Below are 24,997 nucleotides of genomic sequence, written 5' to 3' on the forward strand. Positions count from 1 at the left end.
TAATGATTATTCAAATGCTTATAGCAAAATCCCGTGCAGGGGTCCCAGACATTCTCACTTTCGGTCCTAACTTCGTCCTCGACTTCTTCTAACTGGATAATTGGGCCAGATGAAAGTTTGAGGCAGGAGCCTGAAAGACCCCAGGGAGGTCTGAGGGTCCTTGGCACTGTAAACAGGACCTAATGAAGCTTTTGAATGTTGGGCAGGGGGTGGAAGGTGGGTCTAGTGTTTTGACAGCATCTGAAGCGTAAGTCACACCATGCTGCTTTGCGTGTTTGTTTAATGAAAACGCAAACAAGCTTGTTTTTGTCTCTGACTTGTGTCATTTCTGCTGTCGTGACGAAGGCAGCTCGTTTCTGTTGTGTCTTTGTCTCATTTGTGGTGAGCTGTCTGAGGCTGGCACGCACAAGCGAGGCCCCACACGACTCCCCCTTCTCCTTCCCGCACTCTCAACGCCATCCACTGCTTACTGCACCGTGCTGTCTTGTCCTGTGCAGACATGCATTATTTACCCTCTTGCGTGCTTTCGTGTCAGTGCATCTAGGTCGGCCCTTTTGACTGTACGGGTGGATGATTGAACATGGACGCAGGTTTTACAGACAACTGTGTGTTAACAGCATATTATGACTACATGCTTCTTTCACTAATCCTTTTCAAAATTTGAAAGTTTGATTAATTTAAATACATTTTCATTTCATCCAGACCAACCTGGACTTATTTTTAGGGGATATTTAGTCAGACTTTTACAGATAACTAAATTTATCAGTGGAAAATAATTAAGTAAAAACCAGGACCCAATGCTTTCGCCTTAAACCCATCAAAGTCTGACGACAACACAAACTATTACTGTATAAACTTTCTACAATGTCAGGTTTTTTTTCTTTATAGAACTCAAACTGAATATTTTTGTGTGTAAGGGGGGTGAATTCATATGCAAATATTAACAATATATATATTTTAAAACATGCATATAAAGCAAGATGACTATTTGAAAATCACAGATGCAAATTTATGGGACTGGAGATATTTTTAAAGTCAGTGGAAAAAAAAAAGCAATTCAAAATGACTGAAGATAAAAATAACTAAAGATAGGGACAGAGGCACCCATTCTGGCAGGAAATCAACCAAATTAACCAGAGCTACAGTGGGATGGCTCAAAATAAAACATTATTTCCTTTAGTATGTCATTCTAAGATACTCTAATATCTAATAACATTAATTCTAAGACATATTAGAATATGTCTTAGAATATTTATACATTCTAATATATTATATGTCTAATATAGAATATTAGACACATTCTAATATGTCTTAGAATGACATTAATATGTCATTCTAAGTTAAGACTGCACTGTATTTTTTCACCCTAGGTCTTTTTTTATTTGTTGAAGACAACACCTCTTGAGAATGTCATAAGTTGTAACATGAGCCTGTAGATGTTAAAATCCTACCAAATGTGACACTCTTTAAGGACTACAAACTTAGCCACCAGTAGATTCAGGACTTTTGACTGCTGAAAGGAACAAACAGATACATACCCCGAAAGGAATGTTATTTGTTGTCCATTGATGAGTTTTGTTGGATATCATCACAATATTTATGATAATTGTAGAATTACTTAGTAACTTAACTATTCTGAACTTCACCTTTTAGGATTTTTGGCACGCTGAATGAATTAGAAAATATTCTCAGCCTTACCTTTTTAATTGTCTGCTTTTGCACATATATTCAATAATATTTCATATTATGTGCTGTGGTTTGCCTTGAATAGGCCTTCGAGAATATCTGTGGGGGGGCTTTTTTGAGTTTAAAGGTCAGGCACATCAGAGTGTTCACCAAATGGCTGGTTTTACATGAAAGGAGATCCCTTCCTTGCTGCAGATGCTGCTCTTAAGATCTTGTTTTCCACCAGCTTAGTTAAAACAAAAGACTGAGTTGATCTTTGACTTTGAGGCTTTGTAGATTTCTGTTTTGATGGTCTCCAGCAAGCTGTTAATTCAGCCTGAGAGAAAAGATGGAGATTTGTTTTTTAATTGCCCTGAAAACATGGAAAAAATGACTCTGTGTGTATCACTCATTCGGATTAGATTAATATTTAACCATCCAGCCCTGTTTAATAGTTAATTTCTTCAAAGCCTTTTATTTTTGTTGACTGTGGGGTGCCGATCCATTTCCAAATGTACAAATGAATTTCTTGTATCCTCAGATGGTTGACAGATGGTTTCCTCTGATAGTATCATAAAAGGAGTGATGCACCTAATATTGTCCGTTCCTAGGGAAGTGTTAGGTTTCAGTGCAATAGTGTTGATGACGTGCTAGCTTTTAGATATGTTGTTGTTTCTGGGAAATACATGATGCATATGCGCTTTGGGTTCCGACTTTTTTCTCAAGTCGCGCCAAATTAATGTAATGTGACCTTACTTCAAAGGAAGATTTGGGCAGAGAAGAAAACAGAAGTTTTCTTGCAGTTGCCAGCATTATGTCATCATTGTTTTAAGATTATGCCAAAGCATCTTACAGTGCAGTCATGGCCACATCTTTTTGGTGCAAACGTACCTTACCACAACAGTCACAACAAAAGAGTCATGAAACGGGACAGACTGATGGAGAACCACGTGGAGCAACCTTCCTGATTAACCCTTAGTTGTGTTTTTGTTTTTTTCTTTACAAAACTATGTGATTATGGGATTCCTGGCCATCTAGGGAAGTTGCTGAAAGCTTCTTGAGGCGAGTCAGAGAGGAGGAAACTACCCAACAGAAAGCAGCCTGGTCTCCGGCCAAGTCTGTGTCTGTGTTTTAGTAATTGCTGATCTCCTTCAAACTGAGCAACATCAAACCCACTCAATCAGACAGATTTCATTTTTCTGTCAACACTGCTGCTTCTGGCAGGATTTAGCAAGATAAAACACAAAGTGGAAAATAAATCACTGCTATAGAACATTTAATAACTGTTCTCTTGAGATTTTTTATGGTCTCAACTAGGTCAGATATTAATTATAAATTCTATCCTCTATTATCTGATTGTATTTTATATTACAAAAACTGTATTTTTCTCCCATTTTTTTTTCTTAATCTTACTGCTTTTATTTATTTATTTTTTTACAATAAACTTTAATTTTGATGGAATTCCTCAAAAAAAAATTTAAACAAAAATTTCCAAGTGTACCTTTCATCAAGATAAAAATGAATAAAGTGAAGATGCAAGTTTTGTCATTGATAAAGTTTTCAAAAGTTCAAAAGTAATTGGATTTAATTAGAAATATGTTTTTTGAAGCCTTTAAGATGTGACTTATATTTATTACTTGAATGTGTTATTCATTTATCTGTCAAGAGTTAATCAGATTTATTTAGATAATATATCTGTACAGTTAAAAGCAATTAAATTAGGTCCATTAAAAATGTATTGGGTAATTTGCATAACACACATAGAAAGGTTATAGGCCTAGCATTGCAAAGGTTCTATATTTTAAATTATATATGGTCATTTTGACCACCTACTGCAATGATAGTAATATAGTCCACACAAATGGTCTTCACTATTTTTCTGGCATGGATGTGTTCATCCTAATGATCACAGAGCCCCTATATTTAAACGAGAGTCCTTTGCCTGACATAAAATGTTCGTGTGGTGAAATATGTTTGAGAAGTAACAAAAGTTTCCTTTTTTTTTTCTGTCAGCTTTTGTCTGCAAGTATTCAAAATCTGAAGTTGTTTTTGTTTTCCATCAAGCCCTGTTTCTCCAAATAGCCCATTATGGCATGAATATACTTCAACTATTCTGACAGTAAAATGAAAAGCTTCTGCTGTGATGCAGAAGATCTTTGCTAACGCTCATGTTAGTCAGATGAGTACACGCTGGGCTGTGATGCGTGGAACGGTTACTGCTGTGAAATCTGAGAGAGAAGTAAAGAGCAAATTTTTGTGGAATGTCCTGCTGTTTGCTGTTGAACTGAGTCGTAATGTCTTATTTTTTTCTATTCCTGGTTTTCATTTGTTGCATTTCTTTGGAAATGATCATATGTGTAGATGTAATAACAGAGCACAGACTTTGTATTTAAGGCTCTGGTTCCTTCAAAATGATAAAAACAAGCAAGTAATGTTTAATCGATTGGGTTTTAAAGAATGTATCAATTTCCCTTAATGAGGCTGATTAAAGTAAGAGAACATACTTACAGCATTTTCTTGGGACAGTTACAGATTTGTTTACATGTTGAGCTTTTTTTCATGAAGCTCAAGTTTTCACCCCCTATTTGAAGGTAACTTAGCCAGAGGAAAGCAGGAACACTCCTTTGTAATGCTGAGATCCGTGGATAATTAACAAAAGCAGCCCTGTTTATGTTGTACCCATGAGCCAATACTGCATGCTAATTAAATTCAATCTGAGAAGCTTTTGGGGCAAGGGCATTGTCACTGGAAAACAGAACGATTACCGCTAACTCTTTTTTTTTTTTTCCCAAGTTTTGGGTGCGTCATTTATTTTTGTTGTCTGGCTGTGCCTGTTTTTGCTCAAAATCACATTCGGTTGTTTCAAAGGGTTTGACGCTTTGTGCAGCTTTAGAGGCATCATTCGAAAATGGAAGTCCAAGCTTTATGGGTTAGTTTATTTTCCCCCAGAGTCAGTTTGTCGTATAGCCAAGCAGACAAAGAAATAATGAAAAATAAACTAACACCGCAGTATTACGACACTTGATGTACAGATGTGGAATTTTGCAGTTTCCACTTGGGCAAATCAACCTCATCAAACTGTTGAGGCTGATTTGCACCGCAGGGTATTGTAACTAAGAACAGGTAGCAGCAGGATTTCACTGCTATAAAAACGTCTGCCTTGTAATTTACTGAAAGTTGCACAGCATTATCTTACGTCTTCGACTAATACAATCCACTTTAAGTATTTAGATTGACAAGGGTGATAGTTAGATCCACCAATAAAACATAACATTGGGTTCAAAAGAGCAAGGTAACTGTGGCAATATTTTTGGATGAGCCAAGAATCCCTCTCCTTTTTTTTTTTTTTTTTTGCATGAATAGAGTAACAAGTCTCAAATTGTTCTCTATCCAGGTTTGACTGGTACATTTATTCCAATTTCTGTGTTTTTGTTGTGGTTTTGCTTTTTACCTTAAGCTCATCCTAATGCCAAAAGAAAATTGAAAATGCTCCTATGTGTTTTAACAAAAACAGGCAAGCTTTTTGAACTCTTGAGATGCATTTTAAATAATCTGTTTTCGGTATAGACATCTTTAATTTAGGTTAACTAGTCAAAATAAGTTGTATAAGTCTTATTAAAGTCTTATGCTCCTTATTTTTGTTGCCTTGAACTTGTCCAAAATGGAATAGCTTGTGTTCTAACTCTTATCAGGCAGTCTAGCATGCATTACTTCTCTTCTGGCTGCTTTCAATTGTTTGGGATTTGGATTTTCTTGATGAGTCTGCTCCATGTCACATGTTATAAATTGGATGAATATTCCTTTTGTAAAATCTTGTATCATCTCAACATTGTGAAAAGATCACATTAACAGCCAGGCACCTCATACTTGGACCACCTCTCTCTACTTCTGGTTGAGTAATTGTGTCTGTACTCTCACCATCTGCACATATCTGAAATTTTAAAAGGTCTGGTCTCCAATGGTGGCTATTCAGACTGTATTTTTCTGCTCTTTAACTACCATCATTGTCCTCTGTCCTTCATTATGTAACCAACAAAGCCCATCCTGAACAACTGAAAAATGCCACGGCTGATATTTAGCATACGAAAAAGGTTGTGTTTTCTGTGACCATGGACGGCCTTTTAGTTTTACTCATAATAGTCTCACTAAACAGAGAAATATCCTTGAGGCTTCAATTGTTGTGAGGCCTGTTGCCATGCCAGACCTGATGAATCGAAAGAACTCAAAAATGTACTCTTGGTCTGAAATAGTTTTTATTATTTTCATTTAGCACCTATGTGAATATACTGTATATTCCTTTAAGGACAAATATTGGGAAAAATATCAGATGTAGGAAAAGACAAATTGATAACAGAAATAAGTGCAAAGAAATGCAAATATCCTTAATATTATGTTCCTATTTTTTCATATTTCCATAGAATACATTTTTCTACTTCAAACAATCCCGGTGGTACGTCAGAGGAATAGATTACTTCATCTTCCGTTGGTTCGTCTTTCTTGTTGTCTCATTAGGCTTATCTTTTTCATGTGTTGATTCACCTGCTTGTGCGCCGCCTCTCATTCGACTCACTTAAAGATGGAGCACTGCTTTGCTGGGTGAGGATCTCTGCCTGACTGAGATTCGCTGCAGACGTTGATGGTAGTTAAAAGGAGTCTGCCAGGCTCTGTCGTGTAGTAACTGCTCATTAGTGCTCAGAGAATAGTTCAAAGTGTGTGTCTCTGGGTGTGTATGACAAGTGCATATATATATATTTACTCAGGCACTGTGGCCTTTTAACTTGCCCCTTTGTACTGTTTTTTTGTCTTTTGATCGAGAGTAAAACATAGGTTCTGTGAAATTACAGTTGTTTTTGCTGTTTATGTCTGAAGCTCACCATTGCTTTGCACCTAATAATGTAGTCCTCAGTGCACTGGCAACCACTAATGACATTTCTTTATTTATATGTTGTCAGCTTTTTTTATTCAATTGTGCTAAGCCGCTTATTTTTTCTCAATAAGATGAGAAACATTTTAATTTTTCATTTTTACATTACATTTAGCATTTATTCCCAACCACCAAATAAAGATGTTACCAAAGACCACACACACTTTAAAGTATAAAACCATTTCCAGGATGATAAAAAATTAAATCACTATTTAGATAGTAAAAGTAGTAAATAAATGACTATATATTTCATTTAAAAAAATAAGTTGTGAATAATTAGTATGTTGTAAATATCAAATATGATGAGACAGAAGTGGACTTATAAACAACTCAAACTTATGTCTGTTATTAATTAAGCTCCAAATGAAAAAGAATTGTTTCTCTGAAAAAAGTAATAATAAGTAGGTTATTTTTTATATATCAAAAATATACAGTTAATAAGAGTTGCATCAAGCAGAAGTTGTTGACTTTATTGACCCCCAGCAACAGGAGGACAAGCCTAAGAAGTCAGTGCAATTCCTTGTTCAGCAATAAACTCCGACTCATTGCCTGCATTCAGTCTCAGTGATAACCAGTTGTTTTATGCTATATAGAAAGGAATAGTATAGGGGATGAAAAATCCACTGTCCAACTGCAGCCTGACAAAATAAACTGAGCAAACTGCTAGAAAAGCATTTCTTCATTCTTACATCTCACATCAAGGTTGCCTACTTTCAAACAAATTTCCCAGTGGTTCTGTCCTGGTTACTGTCACAATGGATACTGATGTCGTGCCATTTCCAAACAAGCACACAAGGAGATCAAAGAAAGTGCCATGAGTTCAGTACATCATGTTTTTTTGTAATTCCAGATTCTGTTCACGCATGAGTTTCACAGCAGGAGACTCAATGTTGCTCTCAGAGTGTGCAGTGGGAGAGACAGAGGGATCTTCTATTTCATTTAAGTAGCTGAACATGATGGACATGCTAGTGTTGAAATTTCTATTTTAGGTTAAAGCAAATTCAGAATGACTGTTAAGGTTCCCAATATGTGGGTCAGTAAACACTTTCCTATAGAGATTGATCCACAACAAGATATGGCAAAAATATCCTATAATCCTATGATGTTGCTGGCATTTCTTGTTTTTATTGAACTGTACATACTGCATTTGGTCTGTGTCCACTTTTACCTAAGTTTTAGTTGGACTTTTTCAGCAGTCCACTTTAACAGTACACTGTCCAGACACAAAATAAACAAAATGTCTTGTGGCCCAACCTCTGAAAGTGCATCTTCATTATGGGTAAAGCAAGAAACAATATTTAGGGAGAGCAAACTAAACACTCAGTTTTAAACAAACTATTCACCACCTGACCATTCATCTGGATACTATTATATTTAGTTACTCACCCTGAAAAACAACTGGTTCTATGTTTAGTTCATCAAATGAAGTAACCCAACATGAGCTAGTTCTCTATTTACTCATTTATTTATTTTTTGCTTATTTACATTACGCGTATTGACTCTCATTGTGAAATGATACACATCCTTACTCTTCTTTTCTTCCACAAATTGCATGTTAACATGTCCAACTTCCTTAAAAAGCTTCTCTGCCATACACATGTCCCTGGTTTGATTGTAAAAGAAAAATGAGTTTGAACGTTTGACTGAAAGCTGTTTTTAATTCTGGCCACCTTAAAGCATAATGAGGATTATTATTAATTAATTAATTAAAGTTATTAGTTAATAAAATTTTCACTCGTGTAAAATCAAGACATTTGATGTTTAGCGTGTTTAGCTAACTATATTGCAAACTTTTTTTTAAATTAATGCCGAAATACATAATTACCGTATATGCCTATAAACATTTTCTTTTCTTTCTATTTTCTGTTTTTTTAAAGAAGCATGTTAAAACTGCTCACAAAATCCAGATGACTTTTATACATAAGTGAAATTTGCTGTTGACGGTAAATTATTGACACACAGACTTTAAGAAATCTGAACTTCTTCCTCTGAGGTTCTCATCATTTTTAATTTGATTGGCTTGTTGAATGAGCTTGTCCAAACGAAGGAAAGATTTTATCCATGGGTCATTGCTTGGAATACAAATCTACCAGAGGTGCTGACAGCTGCTGTCATGTTTTGGTGAACAGTGCAGGACTTCATAGGCATCCTGTCTTTTTTCCAATGTTGAATTTCTTCCAGATCTTCCAGACTAGCCATATCGGAGCACTATTGAGGCTGATTCATACTCATTCCCCTCTGCTTCCAGGCTGCTTGTGGTCAGACACAGCTGCAGATTGAAAATGTAAACACTCACATTCTCTCAAACATACACATGGTCATGCTCAGGCCTTTGTTTCAACTGTAGAGAGGCTTTCAAACTTCACGTCATGTCAGTCACACCCTCATAGTTATTTGCAAAATGACCCCTTCATGGCGGAAAGGTCTGTTTATTTCTCTTTAAACAAGTGACCACACACACAATGAGGGTGCCTAATTCTACTTGCTCAGCTTTTGCAGATATGTTTTCCCTCAGCTTGTATGACGGAATAGAAAGCGGTCAACTGTGTGCACAACTAAAGGCAATCAGAAATGGCTGAGAAATACCTTAATTCGGCCAGAAATTAACTTATCAGACTCAGTCTGGAGATACGGAAGGTCATTTATGGATATTATTGCTGTTTGCACAGCTGATATGTTTAGTAGAGTTAAAGTAATTGTCTGAACAAACATAATGTAGTGTCTGATCCTGTGGTAAACGATACCCAGTTTTTTTTCTGCAAACATTTACGTCTTATTTTATTCAATTATTTTGAAAAGGAACAGTGTACAGTAATGAACCTACTTGGACCATGTTAATCTGCCAGCTTTAATTACCGTGCTTTTATGGAAACAAATCGAAATACAAGATACATTATACCTAGAAACCATCGACCTACTAAAACTGAATCAATAAGAAAAAAAAGTGCCAAACAAGAGGGTAAGTTTTAATAAAAACAGAATATAAGCAACACTGTTAAAGGTGGTGCTAAACTGTAAAATGTACGATAATAGTTTTGATCTAACTTATGAGCAATTAGGTTGAATTCAGAGTAATATTTAGGTATGAAAATCAGTTGGTTTGAGAACCGATGTGAGAATAAAGATGCTCGTTGGACAACTTTTGCACATGCCTCACGAGCATACATTTTGTTTTTAACTTTGTGCAGACGTCTGATAAAAAGGTCCTAAAATTAGTGGTCTGGGAACAGAGCCTTGTGGGACCTCTACTGGGCAGTCAGTCGGGACGACTCAACCATGATGACAGTATCAAATGCCTCTCCGAGTCTAAAAAGACAGCACAGACACCACTACCCTTTTGGAGTAAGGACTGAATTTTTCGCCACATCTTTACTACCTTAAATATAGCCAGAAGTACCCTTGTTGGTTAATGGCGTGATGTCTCACTTTTATCATTGCGTTCAATGACGGAACTTACTCCACTTCCCAGGCAGATGCCTTAAAATAAAATGTTAATTCGGTGTGATTATCTTAACTGTCAATGTATTTAGCTTTGTATCTTTTCAGTGAACCTATAATTTTTGCCACTTTGAGTTCGTTTGTTTCTTCCAGTCTAAGGATAAGCTGTGTGATTTTAACAGAGCTTAAAAAAACCCTGTCAGATTGTGTTAATGTTATATCGTCTCCATACAGAGAGCAAATCACTTTAATATCTCATCAAGCTTTTTTTTTCTTTGGTTGTAATCTGAGTCTTCCCTCACTCTAGGAGGCACTGTGGTCATAGAGAATAAAAAAATTTAATTTAGCAAATCATACCAAAACCATGATCTAAGCTTTGCCTCACAGCTTGAGACTGAGCTCCACATCAATTGGATACAAATTACCATCATTTATCTTTAGAGATAGAGATCAAACTCTTGCTGGCAATGTCTCCTTTGCTCGGCTCAAACTGTTATGAATCCTTTATCATCTTCTTCCTTTTAACATATATTTTCATATAGTTGTTTATTTTAAAAGTGCTTTCTAGAACACCTTTGCTTTTCCTTTTTCTGTCCCTATCTCCAAAGGAACAGATTATCTTCAGGGCAGAGGCAACGCGGCTCCGCTGAGCATTAATTGGCTGATTAACATGAGGACAGTTTAGCACTTCACTGTCCCGCACTCAACCCATTAATCAGGAGCGAGGCTATGCCAGCTGAACCGCTGCCAACGCTTCCCGCACAGACCACTTTAAAGAGCGCTAGAAGAGGTTTGGGTTCAACACACAGCTGAAAGCGAGACGTGATCCACTCTTTGGCAAGACAAAGTACTGCACTGTGTAAAACGGGGCCTGTAAAGGAGGAATAAAATGAAAACAGTGTTGTAAAGCAGCAGGATTGTGGAGCTCAGGTGCTTACAAAAGTGACAAGAACAAAAAAAAAGTTACTTTTTGAGGTCAGGAGTTAAATTTCTTATATTCTAACTCAAAAGGCATTCCCAACTGTGACCTTAAGATGTTTTGATCACATGGTCGACTATTTGGTTTTGTTTTTTACTGAACCTCTTTGATTTAGAGTCTTGAATTAGACAGAGAAATTGTCAGCTTTTCATTACTAACCAGATGAGGTTCTCCCCTTTCATTTCATCACACCAGGAGATCACAGAGGGCAACGAGTCCCAAACACATCTGCTGGTTGCCATATGTACCATTTTCAGGCACAGACGGAGAGCTTATCTTTCACCTCTGCTTGTTAATGGCGTGATATAAATATTAATATTTTTCTGAGACAGAAATTAAGTGATATAAGTTTGATCAGGTCTGTTCCTGTTTTTGTCTTGTTCTACCCTAGTTATTAAAAAATCTCATTCCAGTGCTTCTGTCTGGGTCACCAATTCCTCAAACTGCATTGTAAAGTTTGTGGAATATATTCACAATCCTGTATTTTGTCATTAAAATCATAGTCTTTAATCTATCTTGGGGGAATTGTATGATCGATCTTACTGAAAGCTATCAATGCATGGTTTTCACAAGTGTCCTACAGATGGGGATTTGTCCCCCAGTCCTCTGTCGCTACCTCAATAAAACATGTTTCCAGTTATCTACAAGTGTCACACTTGTCACACCCCCATCTGTGGGTTAAAAGATGGGGGGTAGAATGTCAAAATGTTCCAGGAGTGTGAATACCTTCAAAGGTACATTAAGTCAACATTCATCTTCTTTGAACTCTCCTCACATTTCCTGGCTTTCCTGTTTTTTAATGATGCTCATTTCATCACTGGGATATGCACTTCAGTTTGTGTTAACAGTTTAATAACTACCTTGAACATCGCAAACATTTTTTTGGTGGCATGATTTGCAATTTTGACATTGTTCACTAACCCTTCAGCAGAACATAAATAGCCTTTGCCTGTTTAGCATTGTTTGTGTACGTGCACTGACTTGCATGTATTATGTTTTTGTTTTCTGTTGCTTTTTCTTCTTACTGTAAAAAAAAAAAAAAAAAAAAAAAATATATATATATATATATATATATATATATATATATATATATATATATGTCTTTTTTGGCAATTCTCTGAGTCAGGTTCTAACATCATATTGCTGATATATGCTGTACATGCATTAAAAAGAAAATATATATATATATATATATATATTTTAAATTAATTTATTTATTTATTATCCGTTATAAAACCAGAAATCAGGCTTCTGAGAAAAGCTTTTGTTGCTTGTCCATTTCTCTTATCCGGTTTTTGTAGATTTCTCACGTGCAACAGAGCACCACTTGCCCCGGTGGATGTTTTGAGTGCGCAAACAGGTGACATCCTGTCAGGTGATGACTTGTGGTTGTTGGTTTTAGCCGTGCACCTGGGGTTCCCTCAGCAGAGCCACGGAGAGGTAGTCTGTGTTTAGGCCAGCTGATGTGAGTCAAAGGTTTACAGCTGCTGAGCTGGATCTGTTGCCCGGTTCCTGTGTTTAGCTGCACTCTTGCCGCTCAAGTAAACAGTAAAAAGATTGTTGTTACTCAACTGCTCCTCTCTGGCCTCGCTTCACTTCCTCTTTTTCTTTAATGGGGGGTTTCTTATATTTTAATCAAACATAAATCACTTTGAAGAGCCCCCATAAATTATCTCCTGATGCAGAGCTGCTTTATTGCGCAGGAAAAAACTAGAAAGGCATTCTGCAGTCTGTTGTCAATTTAGACCTGGTTGTTGGCATTGAATCATGCTCCTTCTTTGATAACTCGGAGGATCTGGTAACAAAACACCCCCTCTACCTCACTCCTTGCTTTGGTCTCCTCTGTTTTCCGTCCTTATCGTCTGGCCAATAATTTTCCCTACAATTAGGGGTTTTGTGTGGTCGTTTGTGTTCAGAATTGAAAACAGCAGTCGTCCCTCCCCAACTTCCGTTTTTTTTATTTATTTTTTTTTTTTATGAAGATGTTTGACATTTCAAAAACAATAAGCTGGTACTGATTAATTGAGTTTTTAAGAGAATAATGGGGATAATGTCCGGCATTATTTTTGGATTACCATAAAGTGAATATTTAATGAACTCTGGTTGTCTTAAAACAAACAGTAGCCAATATTCTCAATTAGGTTTGTAATTTAAGCCAAATGACTTCAGGATGAAACAACTAATCTAAACCTTAAACCAATTTTTAAAGTAATTTTTGGCTTTGACATGGGTGTGTTGCTTTACCTTTAATTTACTCAAGATTTCTACATTATCCATTCATATGAAGCCCCTATTAAAATGAATCTAAGATCTAAGAAACAATTGATGAAACATCAATTGATTGTGATGTAAGAGATACCACCATTTAATGTACCATATCTTCATATGGATGGAAAACACGTTGATTAGAATAATAGCCTTTTTGGATAAGTGTGTAGATTCATGATAGTAACTCTTTTAGTATCTCTTGGTTTAGTTACAGCCTTCAGCGTTAACATCTGTCTTTTAATTATAGGATATCGGATGATGAAGCTGAAATAAAGTTTAAGTGGTCTTGTAAAGATGTCTGAATCCTTTAGTTAAAACCAAATTTTGCACAGAAGTTACAAAGTCAAGTGGAGAACAAACACAGAAAAAGTTTTAAATGGAAAAGTCTGAAACGGTTGAAGCTGACGAGAGGCAAACAGCAAGACTGAGGGAGCTGCAGAAACGAGGAGTGGTTGTGTTCCACATGTGAATTCTCCACTTGTTTCAAATACATTCTAAAGTTTGAAGACAGAAGCCTTTATTAAAATAATGTCTTTCTGTAGCAATGTCATTGTAAATAAATGTTCTTCTTTGCTCTGACATTACAGTCATACCCATTGACCTCCATCAATTAATTACAAAGTCAAGTTATCGCAACTTAAAGCGACTGAAGACCTGCTGCAGCCTCTGGATTTACCCCTAGTAGCGCCTATGCATGCACACCAATCACAACTGAGCCAATTATTTCATTGCCATCACTGAAACACATGGCAGAGCTCTGTGTCTGTGTGTTTCGGGATGGAGGCTAATCACACTGGTTTAGAGGGCCACTGATGTGAACCAGATGAGGAGCTGTAGGACTGAACCAGAGCTGGGCCAGGCATTCTGTGAAACGACAGCGTGTTGCACCCAGGGGGGCCGACAGAGTGACCCGCGCTCACGTTAAATCATCATCTGACAACAAGCATGACAACCATCCAAATGATGGCAAACATGTTGATGGGATTTCCCTAAACTGTTTATTATTATTATTGTTATTATTGTTGTTGTTGTTGTACTATGCATAAGAATTGTTTCAAAAAAATATATTTTTTCCAGTTAAGAAAAAAAAATTACCATCATGTTTATTATGGAAAAACATGGGTCCGTTTTATGTGAGCCGGGCTGCAGCAGCACGCTTGGCCCTAGGCCCTATTTGAGGCCTGGCTCAGCCCTGCGTGGCTTTTCTCTCGCCTGGCCGCAAAGTGCATTTCTCTCTCATGCGGCCCCTGACCTCTTGACGCATTTCCTGACCCAGGAAATAGAATTAACACCTCAGTCTGGGCTCCGGGGTCCGACAGCCTCTCAGCCACAGATGTGCATCAGACCCTGTGGACTCGTACAATGCCGGACCTTGAGGAAAAGAGCTTTTTTGAACTTTCTGTTTTTAAATCTGTGTGTACTGATTAAGTCTTTTTGATGCGCTACCTTCAGCCAAAAAAGAATATTTGACCATTTTTGGTTCTATTGCAAAGTTCCATTTTTCTTAAAAAACAATTCCCAGCACTTTTGTCATTTGATGATATGTTTAAAGTCAGAAATATCAATAAATATTTTCCCTTGTTTCATATTAAAGCTGACATATTTATTGCCAGGATATATATTTAACAGATTAGCTTAACCTCCACCAAGCCTCTTCCAAGCATGTACTGTTGTCCATTTATTTTCCATTTTCAATTTTATTTTATTTATTTTTTTTTTTGCCTTCAATGTTCTAAAGCACTGTGAAAGAAAAATTGTCCCCTTGCTGATTTGTTCTGTCACAATTAGTCATCTAAGGTCATCAAAAATTAGATCTGAAAAAGGAAACTTTGGAAAATACAAAATTCACATTTTATTTATTAAAGGAAAACTCTTTAGAAGGTGTGCCTTCCACACCTTAAGGATATGTGGCCTTAAAATAACTCAGGATTTCAGATGAACATTGCTACCTCCAAATGAACAAAAAGAACAAATTGAAGGTTTTTGAGGGGTCTGGGCAAAGTTCAAACCTAAATTTTGGCTCATTATCAGTTATTTTCTCAGCATAGGAAGATATGTTATGCTTCATGCAAATACTACATCCACAACATCATAAGGTTCTTAAAAGCTAATCTGTATGTCAATTGATGTGGATCCCATCTGGGATCCTGAGGTACTATGTTATTCCAGTGTTTTTAGAAGATGAAGTCTGAGGACTCGTTTACAGTAAAACAAGGGCAAATTGTCTGTTAAATATTTCAGTGAAACCATAAACAGAAGCGATGCATCCCGCAGTTCTGTACTGGCAGAGCTTTATCTGTTTTGTTCATTAGTCGAAGGCCTCAGTCGAAGAAGGTGTGTTTCCACACATCCAAAGATTAGCCAGTTCCTGTCTTTAAGCACCCCATATGTTTGCGTTTTAGTCACACATTGCCAGTCTCATGGGAGCGCTTTGAAGCTCACTCCTCCAGAGCAGATCATAAAACAGGCGTATACGTAGTTTTTACAAAGTTGTATCCCAGAGCAGTCCTACAACTCCCCGTCCCCCACCTCCACCACGGCCAACAGCTCCCTGCTTCCACCTTGCATCTCAAGTTTATTTACTAGCCAGGATGATCCCTTGACTTTGACCGTGTCTGACTTTGCAAAAAGCAGCCAATGCTTTTTTGTTGTTTTATTTTTCTCTGTGTTTCTAATGTGTGGTACAATAATTGTTGCCGTACCAAATCACCGACTGACATTTCTGTACAAAGCAAATGGAGCAATATCTGTTGCATGCAGACAGAAGTAGGATAAAAGAAGCCAGAGCAGAGAGTTTTTTTTTCATTCCAGACCTTTATTTGCATCTTTGAGGCAAAAAAAAAAAAAAAATTCTTTTCTAAGCCACATGTGTATCTTTGCAGGTGTCTTGAATGTATTAACTCCTAAACAGCCAAAGCTGATAAATGCTACAGCACAAAATGCACTTTAGTTGTCCCTCATATCTTGTACTTTAAGGAGAAAAATGTTTGTTTGTCTTCATTTCTAACATGCCTTTTTGTTCTGTCTGTCACAGTACTTTGAGGTGCCCTTTGACTCCAACATGAACCGAACAAAGAACCGTCCTCTCGTCAGAGGACAGATCAGGTACTTATTTCTCTATTTTTTTTCACATTAGACTTCTGCTTTTTTTTTACCTTTATTTCTTGTATTTTTTTAGAATGTACAGGTGTATCTCAATGCATCAAAATATCATTAGAAAGTTATTTTGTCTGAGTAATTTAACTCAATGAGTTAAACTCATGTTGAAATCATTCCACACATTCCACTGTTTGTTAATTTTACATTTAGCACTTTAGCGCTTTGCTAACTTTGAAAACATTTTGTGCATTTGGCTTCCCCTAAATATATATTTTTTCCAGATACATTCAGAAGTGCTCATTTTCTTGGCTGCTTTATAAGCTTTTAGTTGAAAAAGGTTTGTCATCTGCATTGAAGTTTTCGTCATCTATTGAAGTAGTTAGATGTTTACATTCAGGCTTTTATTTTGAAGTGGGTGAAGACTGTTCACGCAGCAGCTCCTTTTTCTCTCATCATGTTCTCTGTTTTTTTCTTCCCCCGATTAACTTTATTTTAAACAAGAAACAAACCGGAACAAAATAAAGCACCGACAGTAGAGACCCAAGATACAAACATCAATACAATATCTAAAGGCGTTATAGGCGTTATAGAACATGTCTAATAAAATGTCAAAATTCAATTAGTGCTCAATGGTTGTTGACATTAAAAGTGAAAACAATTTTAATTGAATTTAGCGCTTTTAGCAGTAGCTTTTGCTAAATACCGTGTTATTGTATATCTTTAGCCTTTCGAGGAACTAATATTTATTATCAGTCCTTTATGTTTAACACAACCAGCATTTTTTTAATTAGCTTAATTTGCTTACTGTTAATGGAAATACTAAAATTCCATACCTCAGACAATTAGAATAATGCATCAAACAAATAAAAAACTCTCCCTAAGAAAGCATAGCCCACAGAAAAATATGCCTCTGCTCTGTATTCACTCAGTATTTGGTTAGGGCTCCTTTTGCATGAATTACTTCATCGATGCAGTTTGGCATGGAGGCCTGTGGTTGGTACGTATTAAGTCTTGTGTCTTTCGTCGTCATCAAGCAATACATGGTCATTAAAGCAGATACTGGAACTTCTGAGAGTGTGAACTGGCACCAAGTCCTGCAAGAAAATCATTATTTCCATAAAGCTTGTTAGTAGAGGGAAGCATAAAATGTTCTTTAGTTTCCTAATAGACAGCTGTGCTGACTTTGAACTTGGTTTTAGAAAAAAAATAAAAATTTAAAACAGTGGACCAACACCAGCAGATGACAAACTTTCTCAAATCATCATCATTGTGAAACATCACACTGGTCTAGGACTGCATAATATAAAGCAGATTTACTGTTGTTGGATTCGTGTCTGTGGCTGTCTGCTGAAAAACTGTCAAAATAACATGGACAAAAATAAAACTATTTGAAAACTTCAATTACCTGAAGTAAATTACAGTTTTGATGATGTTCCCTTTTTATTGAGATGCACCTGTTTAATGGAACAGTGTGTAGGAGGCGTAACATGCAGCAGCTGAGGACCCTTGTTTTGACTAGGCCACCCAGGTTCTGTTTAGTGTTTGGCGGTGAATTGTGACCAAAATGTGTTTGATGTCTCGGTCTGGTGTGTTTGCAGTTAGATTTGCAATGATGACTGATGAATAGCTGCTTGCTGACTTATTAGGGTGTTGTAAGAGGAATAGACATATGTGAGGAGTTAGTTGTGCCCTAACCCACAACTCTCTTGTTTAGATATAAGATCACTTTTATAAACCTGTAGTGTTGCTTTTTACCCATAGATCTTCCCAAGGGACTGGATATATATCAAGTTATAGCTAAGCAGCTCATATTTATGTAATCTGCAGAAAAAATCCTAATAGACAGTTGGCTTACAAGTGAATATTTTTAGTGCTTACAGGTGGTCATGTAAAATATTTTGTTTGAAACATTGCCTTTTTCTTTGAACTTTTCTCTGACAAGAGAAGTTATTTGTTTATATGTCTTTGAATCTGAGCTATCAGCCTTTTCTCTTTTGTGTCACACATGCAATATGTGAAGACAGAGAGCATATGGGTCGGTCGACGTTCCTGTCAAACAAGCCATTCAATCACCACATTTTATGGGTTTAATTTCAAACTCAGAAGATGTTTGAATTATCTTGCACATTGAAGCAGGCGAGGAAGAAATGTGGGAGAATATTTGTGCTGCAGGACCGTAATTGTCTTTACCGTTGTCTAAGTGATATAGATTTGAATTACTAAAAATAATTTGTGTGTGATCAGATTTCTCTCTAGTCTGTTTTATGTAAACAAACATCTGTCAAACTATCCACTCATTCAGCTGTCTGTGCAAAACCAGTGCATCTGGCTTTCTGCCCATGTGTCCATTGATATTTCAGTTTATTGATAAACATTCATTTATTTATCGAGAGTTATTTATTTCCATCTATCCGTCAATTTCACTCTTCTGTATAAAACAGAAACTTTTTGCTTATGGGTCATATTTGTATCTTGAAATTTTCCTCAAGCAAAGAAGTCTTAAAATCTGATCTGATCTTAAAGTCTGAAGAAACATTCCAGATTTGTTTTACTCTCCATCTTGACTTCAGGCTAACCGTAGCTGTCGGTTTGCTTCTAATCCATCTGTGCTTCTAAACTTAACCTGCATGAAATATGTTAGGTTTTATGCCAGTTTGTAATGACTAGTGTTTTCGCACCTTTTTTAATTGCATTCTATTTGTAAAAAGTTTTATAATTGCTTTGCATGTAGCTTAAGAGTAATTTTGTAGCTTTTTTTCCTTTTGCTGTATTCTTGCTTCATGTTTGAATTACTGACCTTAATTGGAGCCAAACCAGCTGGCCGCCACTGCTTTAAACATTTCCCTCCTGATGTAATGTTCAAATGATGATTTTTTTTCTTCTTCTTCTTCTTCTTTTTGCTAAACTGTCAGCAGCGGGCAGCAAACCCACCTCTGATCATGTGACTCACATCCTCCCCTGGCCCCCAGCTGAGCCCCCCCACAGGAGGGCTGTCAACAGCTCATAGGCAGCCTGAACGGCTCCACCTCAGGCCACATAAAGCAGCCACAACACCACTGATCACATTAATGCTCTTATCTCACTGCGTGGCAACCACACCAAAATAAAGAGCCAGTTTGCTTTTTGAAGAAGAGGCCTGCGTTTGGTCAAGATTTTAATCTCCCCTCTCTGTAATTTGCGGATCAGTTGGTGCTGAATTTGAACCAGGCCTTACCATGTCTGCTGCTGACGAGGAGTAGGAGGAGGAGGAAGCTGTCTCCATCCAGCCAGCAGGCTGAGCTGCTGCGGTTTTTCTCAGCTCGTTTTGATCTCTGGCGTGCGCACACGCTCCTTCATCTCGCCGAGGCCACTTTTTATCCCTGATGAGCTCTTATCAGATGAATTTCCTCCTAAGCTCCCGTTTTGAGACGCAGCCATGCTGGCTCCTGGCCCCTGTGGGTCTGTTTGTGTCAGTGCTAAATGTGTGCAGCTCTCGTTGTCTTATCTTGTGTTTCCACAAGCTTGCAAAACTTTATCATCCTTTAGTTCCCAGGATAGCGATGGGCTCTTCCCTGAGCTCAAATCTCTGTAATTTAACTTTTCTTTTCAAGCTTTTGTCTTGTACCTGTTTATCTTGCTGATTTAACTGATTTGTTTTTCTTTCTTCCTTTCTTTTTTTTTTCTGTCTGTCTTCTTATCAGCCCACTGCATGCCGTGTCATTTGCTCTGGCCTGTGGCATTCCTGGAGTTGCTCTTCTCACGCTGGCAGTAAACCCCTTAACAGGCTTCCTGGGCGCCCTCAACATCTTTCTGTACACCTGCTGCTACACACCGCTCAAGAGGCTCAGCATCATCAACACCTGGGTGGGAGCAGTGGTTGGAGCAATACCCCCTGTGATGGGTTGGTGCGCTGCCACAGGCAGTCTGGATCCAGGTACGACCAGCACAAGTGTAACACCTTTTCTTTCACCTCATGGCTTTTCAAACAGCTCTCTTTTGACTTTGACTGCTTTTAAAGAGGCATTCTTTGCTGTTTCCTCAGTGTTGCTCTCGTTTTCAAAATGTTTGACCATAGGTTCGTTGTGGTTTGCTGAGTGGAAGAAATGTTTCTTCCAGCTAAGCAGCACTTAAATGTGTCATTTAGAAGATGTTTCAAACGTGTCATATGTGGTTCAGCGTCGCTTAGACAGGCGATGGTCATTTTGTACGCTGCATGTTTACTGTGAGCCTTCATTTTGTTTATGAAGGTTTTAAAAACAAAGAATTTAAACTGAATTTAAACACAGCCACATTTTTAATGTGAAGTCATCACTTTATTAATTCAAAGATTTAACCTGTAAAATTGCTCGAAGTGGTAAATTTATGTAAAATTGACAGGAATTGATCCTTTAATCTCATGTGGCAACCACTCAGCTGCTGTGCAAACCTCTTGTGAGGGACCTAACGCCACCTTCGAGGACAAAGCTCCTTCTCCAAACTGCAGTTTCCAAGCTTGTTTGATCGTGCAACAAAATGATACTTTGTGGCTGGAAAACACATAAGACTGCCCCTTTAAAGCAAAGTAAAACATTTACATGATTGATTCTTGATCTCAGTAAGTTCTGTTGTTTTGTTTGAACCCCCAACAGGATGTGAAACCAAGTGACTCAGTAACCATTCAAATGTTGACATGGCGGAGAGAGAGCGGTGAAAGTTTTCTGAGTTGTGGGTGCTTTTAATCTTCAGCTTTCAGTCAAAGTTACAAAATGTTTACTGTCAGCCAGAAGATGTTTTCTGAGAAGAGCAAAGGGGGAGAGAAACCTGGCAGGAAATTTGCATTTAAAGTTTGGGTTTAAAAAGGTCATTATATGATGATATTAGTCATACATTTGTCTTCTAAAATCCAAGTGCATTTTGTGTTGATACAACCTAAAATTATTGCATTGAAACACCTGGTATTCAAAGTTGGGACAGTTATAAAAAAATCTGGTATTTTATTTGATTTTGAATCCCTTTGTCTCCCCTCCCCAGGTGCTTTGGTACTGGGCGGTTTCCTTTACTGCTGGCAGTTCCCGCACTTCAACGCTCTCAGCTGGAACTTGAGGGAAGACTACTCGCGCGGCGGCTATCGCATGATGTCCGTCACCCACCCGGGCATGTGCAAGCGAGTGGCCCTGCGCCACAGCCTGGGGCTGATCCCACTGACGACGCTAGCGCCCGCGCTGGACGTAACCATCTGGAACTTCCCCGTTATCTCCTTACCCATCAACCTGTACATCAGCTACCTAGCTGTCCGCTTCTACTACCAGGGGGACCGCAACAGCGCCCGCAAGCTCTTCTTCTGCAGCCTATGGCACCTGCCCATGCTGCTGCTGCTGGCACTCACCTGTAAGAAGTACAGTCGGAGTCCAGAGGACACGGCGGCGCCTTTGACCCTCAGACCGCCAGTGAATTAACTGGGACCCTTCTTTTAACTGTAGTACTCCTGGGTGGAGAGATGTTTGCTGACACACTGCTTTACAGAAAACACACCAAGTTGCAATCTTTTAATTGTGTGTTCTATAGTTATGTATATTTATTTTTAAAGGGTCCCACCAGTTCCAGTGTCTTATATCTGACTGATAAATTACTTTGTATTGTTTATACCACTCTCACGGAAAGCCTCAGCCTCTGCAGCTCATTAAGGTGGAAACCATGTTGTCGTAGCGTTTTTAGGAAGTGGTAAAACAGGACAGACGTGATGATGACATGTTACTTGACAGTAAATAAACTTCACTTTCTTTTGAAACAAGAAAATGTGTGTGAGGTTTAACTTCATAAACCTTCATGGGATCATTTAAACCCTTTCGACAAAACGGCAACTATCCTCAACCAATAAATACACAATGATTGTATCGATGTGTTTTGTGTCATGTGTGACGAACTCCTTGACTTAAAGTATGTATCGCACTCTTATCAAGTGGAAAAACAAGGCATCTCATTAGGTGACGCTGCCCATTATATTTGGATTCAGGTTTCGGCTGTAAACCCCGGTGGATATGCTCACTTTAAGCTCAAACCGTCCGCTCTATTTAGCAGGCCACCCCTTACACCTGTCATTCAACATGTGCTCTATTTCCACCAAGTTTTGGGTGTTTGGTTACATTTCCATCGCCGCGCTCGGAGCCACAGACAAGCGCCTCCTTCCCTCCCCGTCCCCCCAGCGGTACCGCCACCCTCGCTCCATAAAAAAAACGGCAGGATTTAGCCAAGGCCGAGAGACGTGAAACGGCTCTATGTCCTCGTAAAGTGTCTGACCGGATGCGGAGTTTCATATCAGAGGGTGGGAGCAGAGCAGGCCCGGGCCAGCTGTTACAGCCGGATCAGAAGTATACGGAGAGGCAGAATGTTGTAGGGCACCTCAAAGGCTCAACATGATGAGTCCTGACGGGGTTTGTAGCACGCACGGACTCTCCTTGTTTAGATCTGCATGTTGTGGTGTCGCTGCATATTTCTGGCTTGCACATGGAGCTCAGAGCCATTCCTTTTGAGAAATAAAATGTCTCCTAACCTGGTGGTAAGGTAAGATTTTAAATTATCAGTAATAAGAGGTCATTCTAAAAGCCTAAAATTCATCAGCGAGACAAAATGCTTAAAAAAGGCAACTTTGATGTATTTTTAATCAGTTTTTATAACACAAAGAAGTGAATACATATGCCATAAAGAAAATAAAAAGTGAGTTTAAAATGTTAAATTTACAAAATACAGTCTTAATTATATGTGGAACATCTATGAGCACAATTAAGTCTTTCTCAGTTGAATTTAGGTCTGGACTTTGACTGGTCCATTCTTCTATTTATTAATTGCTTAGTTTACACCATTTAACTGTGACATGATGCTGCCACTGCCGTGTTCCGCTATGAGGATGGCTCAGGGTGATATGCAGTGTATGTTTTTAGTTTTATCTAAAGGCCAATAGTTCAGGCTTGGTCTTGCACATGCTTTCACATTTTCGTGATAATGTGAAAGCATTTCAAATTTTTTTGAAAGCATGTGCAATGTACAAATTTGTGAAAAATGTTCCAACTGCTGTGAATATTTTTACGAGCTTTTCAAAATGAGATAAAAAAATCAAACAGTTTTCCACCTAGTGGGGGAAACTGACATGTAACATGAAGAAATATAAACAAAGTATTCATTTTTGTAATAAAAAACAAGGTTTTAGATCATGTTGAAATTAAGAAAGATCAAATAAAGCCTTGGTAAATTAATTTGTGCTTTCGTGTTGGCTTTCAAATTTTTAAGCTCTCTTGAAATTAAAGAACTCTTGAATTGTTTTTGAGCGATTTAAAGTTGGTAAATGAAAGATGTATAATTAAACAAAACGCAAAATAAAAAAAATATGTTGATTTTTATTAAATAATACATTATTTAGTTTGTGTTAAATTTTCTGAATCCTTTGGTCCCAAAATGAGCATAAAAGAACTTTCTGAATAAAATATGCAACTGTAAAAATTACAAATCTGCAGATGAGTGGAAACATGGGCTCAGTTTCCAAACCGGATTGGAGCTTCAGGAAACTAAATAAAGGTGAAAGGATGATGCCATGCTAAAAAAATGTCATGTGGCCAAACCACATAGCATTTCCAGTTCGACTGTTCAACACAAATCGTTTATGGTGACATGATAATCAAACCCGGTTTTTTGAAAGAAGTTTTGTTCTCACCAGGTTTAGTTTCATTTGAACTTTTCCTTTAGTGACTCAACAGAGAAAATTTGACGAAAAACAAAAACAAAATATTTTATTAAAAAGTGTTACAATTGAGGGTTTAGTGGTGATTTCCTGCCACACTTTTCAGATTACATTGTACAAAAATGCTGAAAGCAATCTATTCTTTTCCTTCTACTTTCCACAGTTATACACTTTTCATGTGATGGACCATTACATCCTATTTAAATATTGTATCTTAATGTGTCATTCACAAAACAATGAACCAGAACAGAAAAACATATCACACAGTCATTCATGACCACAGTTTCAAAAAATGCACTTGCAAACTTTTTTTTTTCTTTCATTTAAAGTTGGACTTTAAATCAGCCACAGGACAAGTTTGCAGCATTGGTGGGTCATTGCTGTTTAATGCATGTCTGTCATGGGAAGTGGTGGTTAGGAATGAGAGAGAAATAAAGTTGTTACTGATGATAAAGTAACATAAAGTCAGTGCGGAAGGAAATGCAGAAAAGCGATTTCAGCTTGAACTCTCAACACCTCTTTCTGTCTTCAGAAAAATATAAACCGTGCAGCAAATTTGCATGGGTAAAGAAATGGAGACAATTGTCTTTCTTTGCTTTAATCAGCTGATTTTATATGTGTGTGTTAACTGGTAAATGAATACACTCAAAAAAGAATCGAAGTGTGAAATTTGAGCTCTTATATTTTACTAGTTTTTTTTGTTGTTGTTTATTTTGTTTTTTTTTTCAATTGTGACGTTCAAAACTAATTAAATTCCAGCAATAATAAGTTTCTACTTAAATGTACCTCCAGGTGTTGGTTCAGTCGATTGCTATGCATAGTGTGTGATGTCCAGCAATAGGATGGTACGGCTCATATGCTCATATGGGTCGTATTACGAATAAATGTAGCAAATGTCGACAATTGTCATCGTGGCCAAGAAGGTTTTCGCATT

At 37.6% G+C, this 24,997-nt stretch overlaps 1 protein-coding gene across 2 annotated transcripts in view; it reads left to right on the top strand.

Moving 5' to 3' along the window:
- LOC129367912 (protoheme IX farnesyltransferase, mitochondrial) overlaps nt 1-22,225 on the top strand; it is a 28,929-nt gene extending 6,704 nt beyond the window's left edge. For both annotated transcript variants that reach the window (XM_055042594.1, XM_055042593.1), the window contains exons 5-7: nt 16,309-16,379; nt 20,054-20,286; nt 21,363-22,225. In XM_055042594.1, the coding sequence (XP_054898569.1) occupies nt 16,309-16,379; nt 20,054-20,286; nt 21,363-21,787 (729 nt within the window). In that variant the 3' untranslated portion in view covers nt 21,788-22,225. The remainder of the gene's footprint in view (nt 1-16,308; nt 16,380-20,053; nt 20,287-21,362) is intronic.
- Nucleotides 22,226-24,997: the final 2,772 nt, after the last annotated feature.

Source organism: Poeciliopsis prolifica, unplaced genomic scaffold, assembly GCF_027474105.1.
Source record: "Poeciliopsis prolifica strain line A6 unplaced genomic scaffold, Auburn_PproV2 SCAFFOLD018, whole genome shotgun sequence".
Lineage (NCBI taxonomy): Eukaryota > Metazoa > Chordata > Actinopteri > Cyprinodontiformes > Poeciliidae > Poeciliopsis > Poeciliopsis prolifica.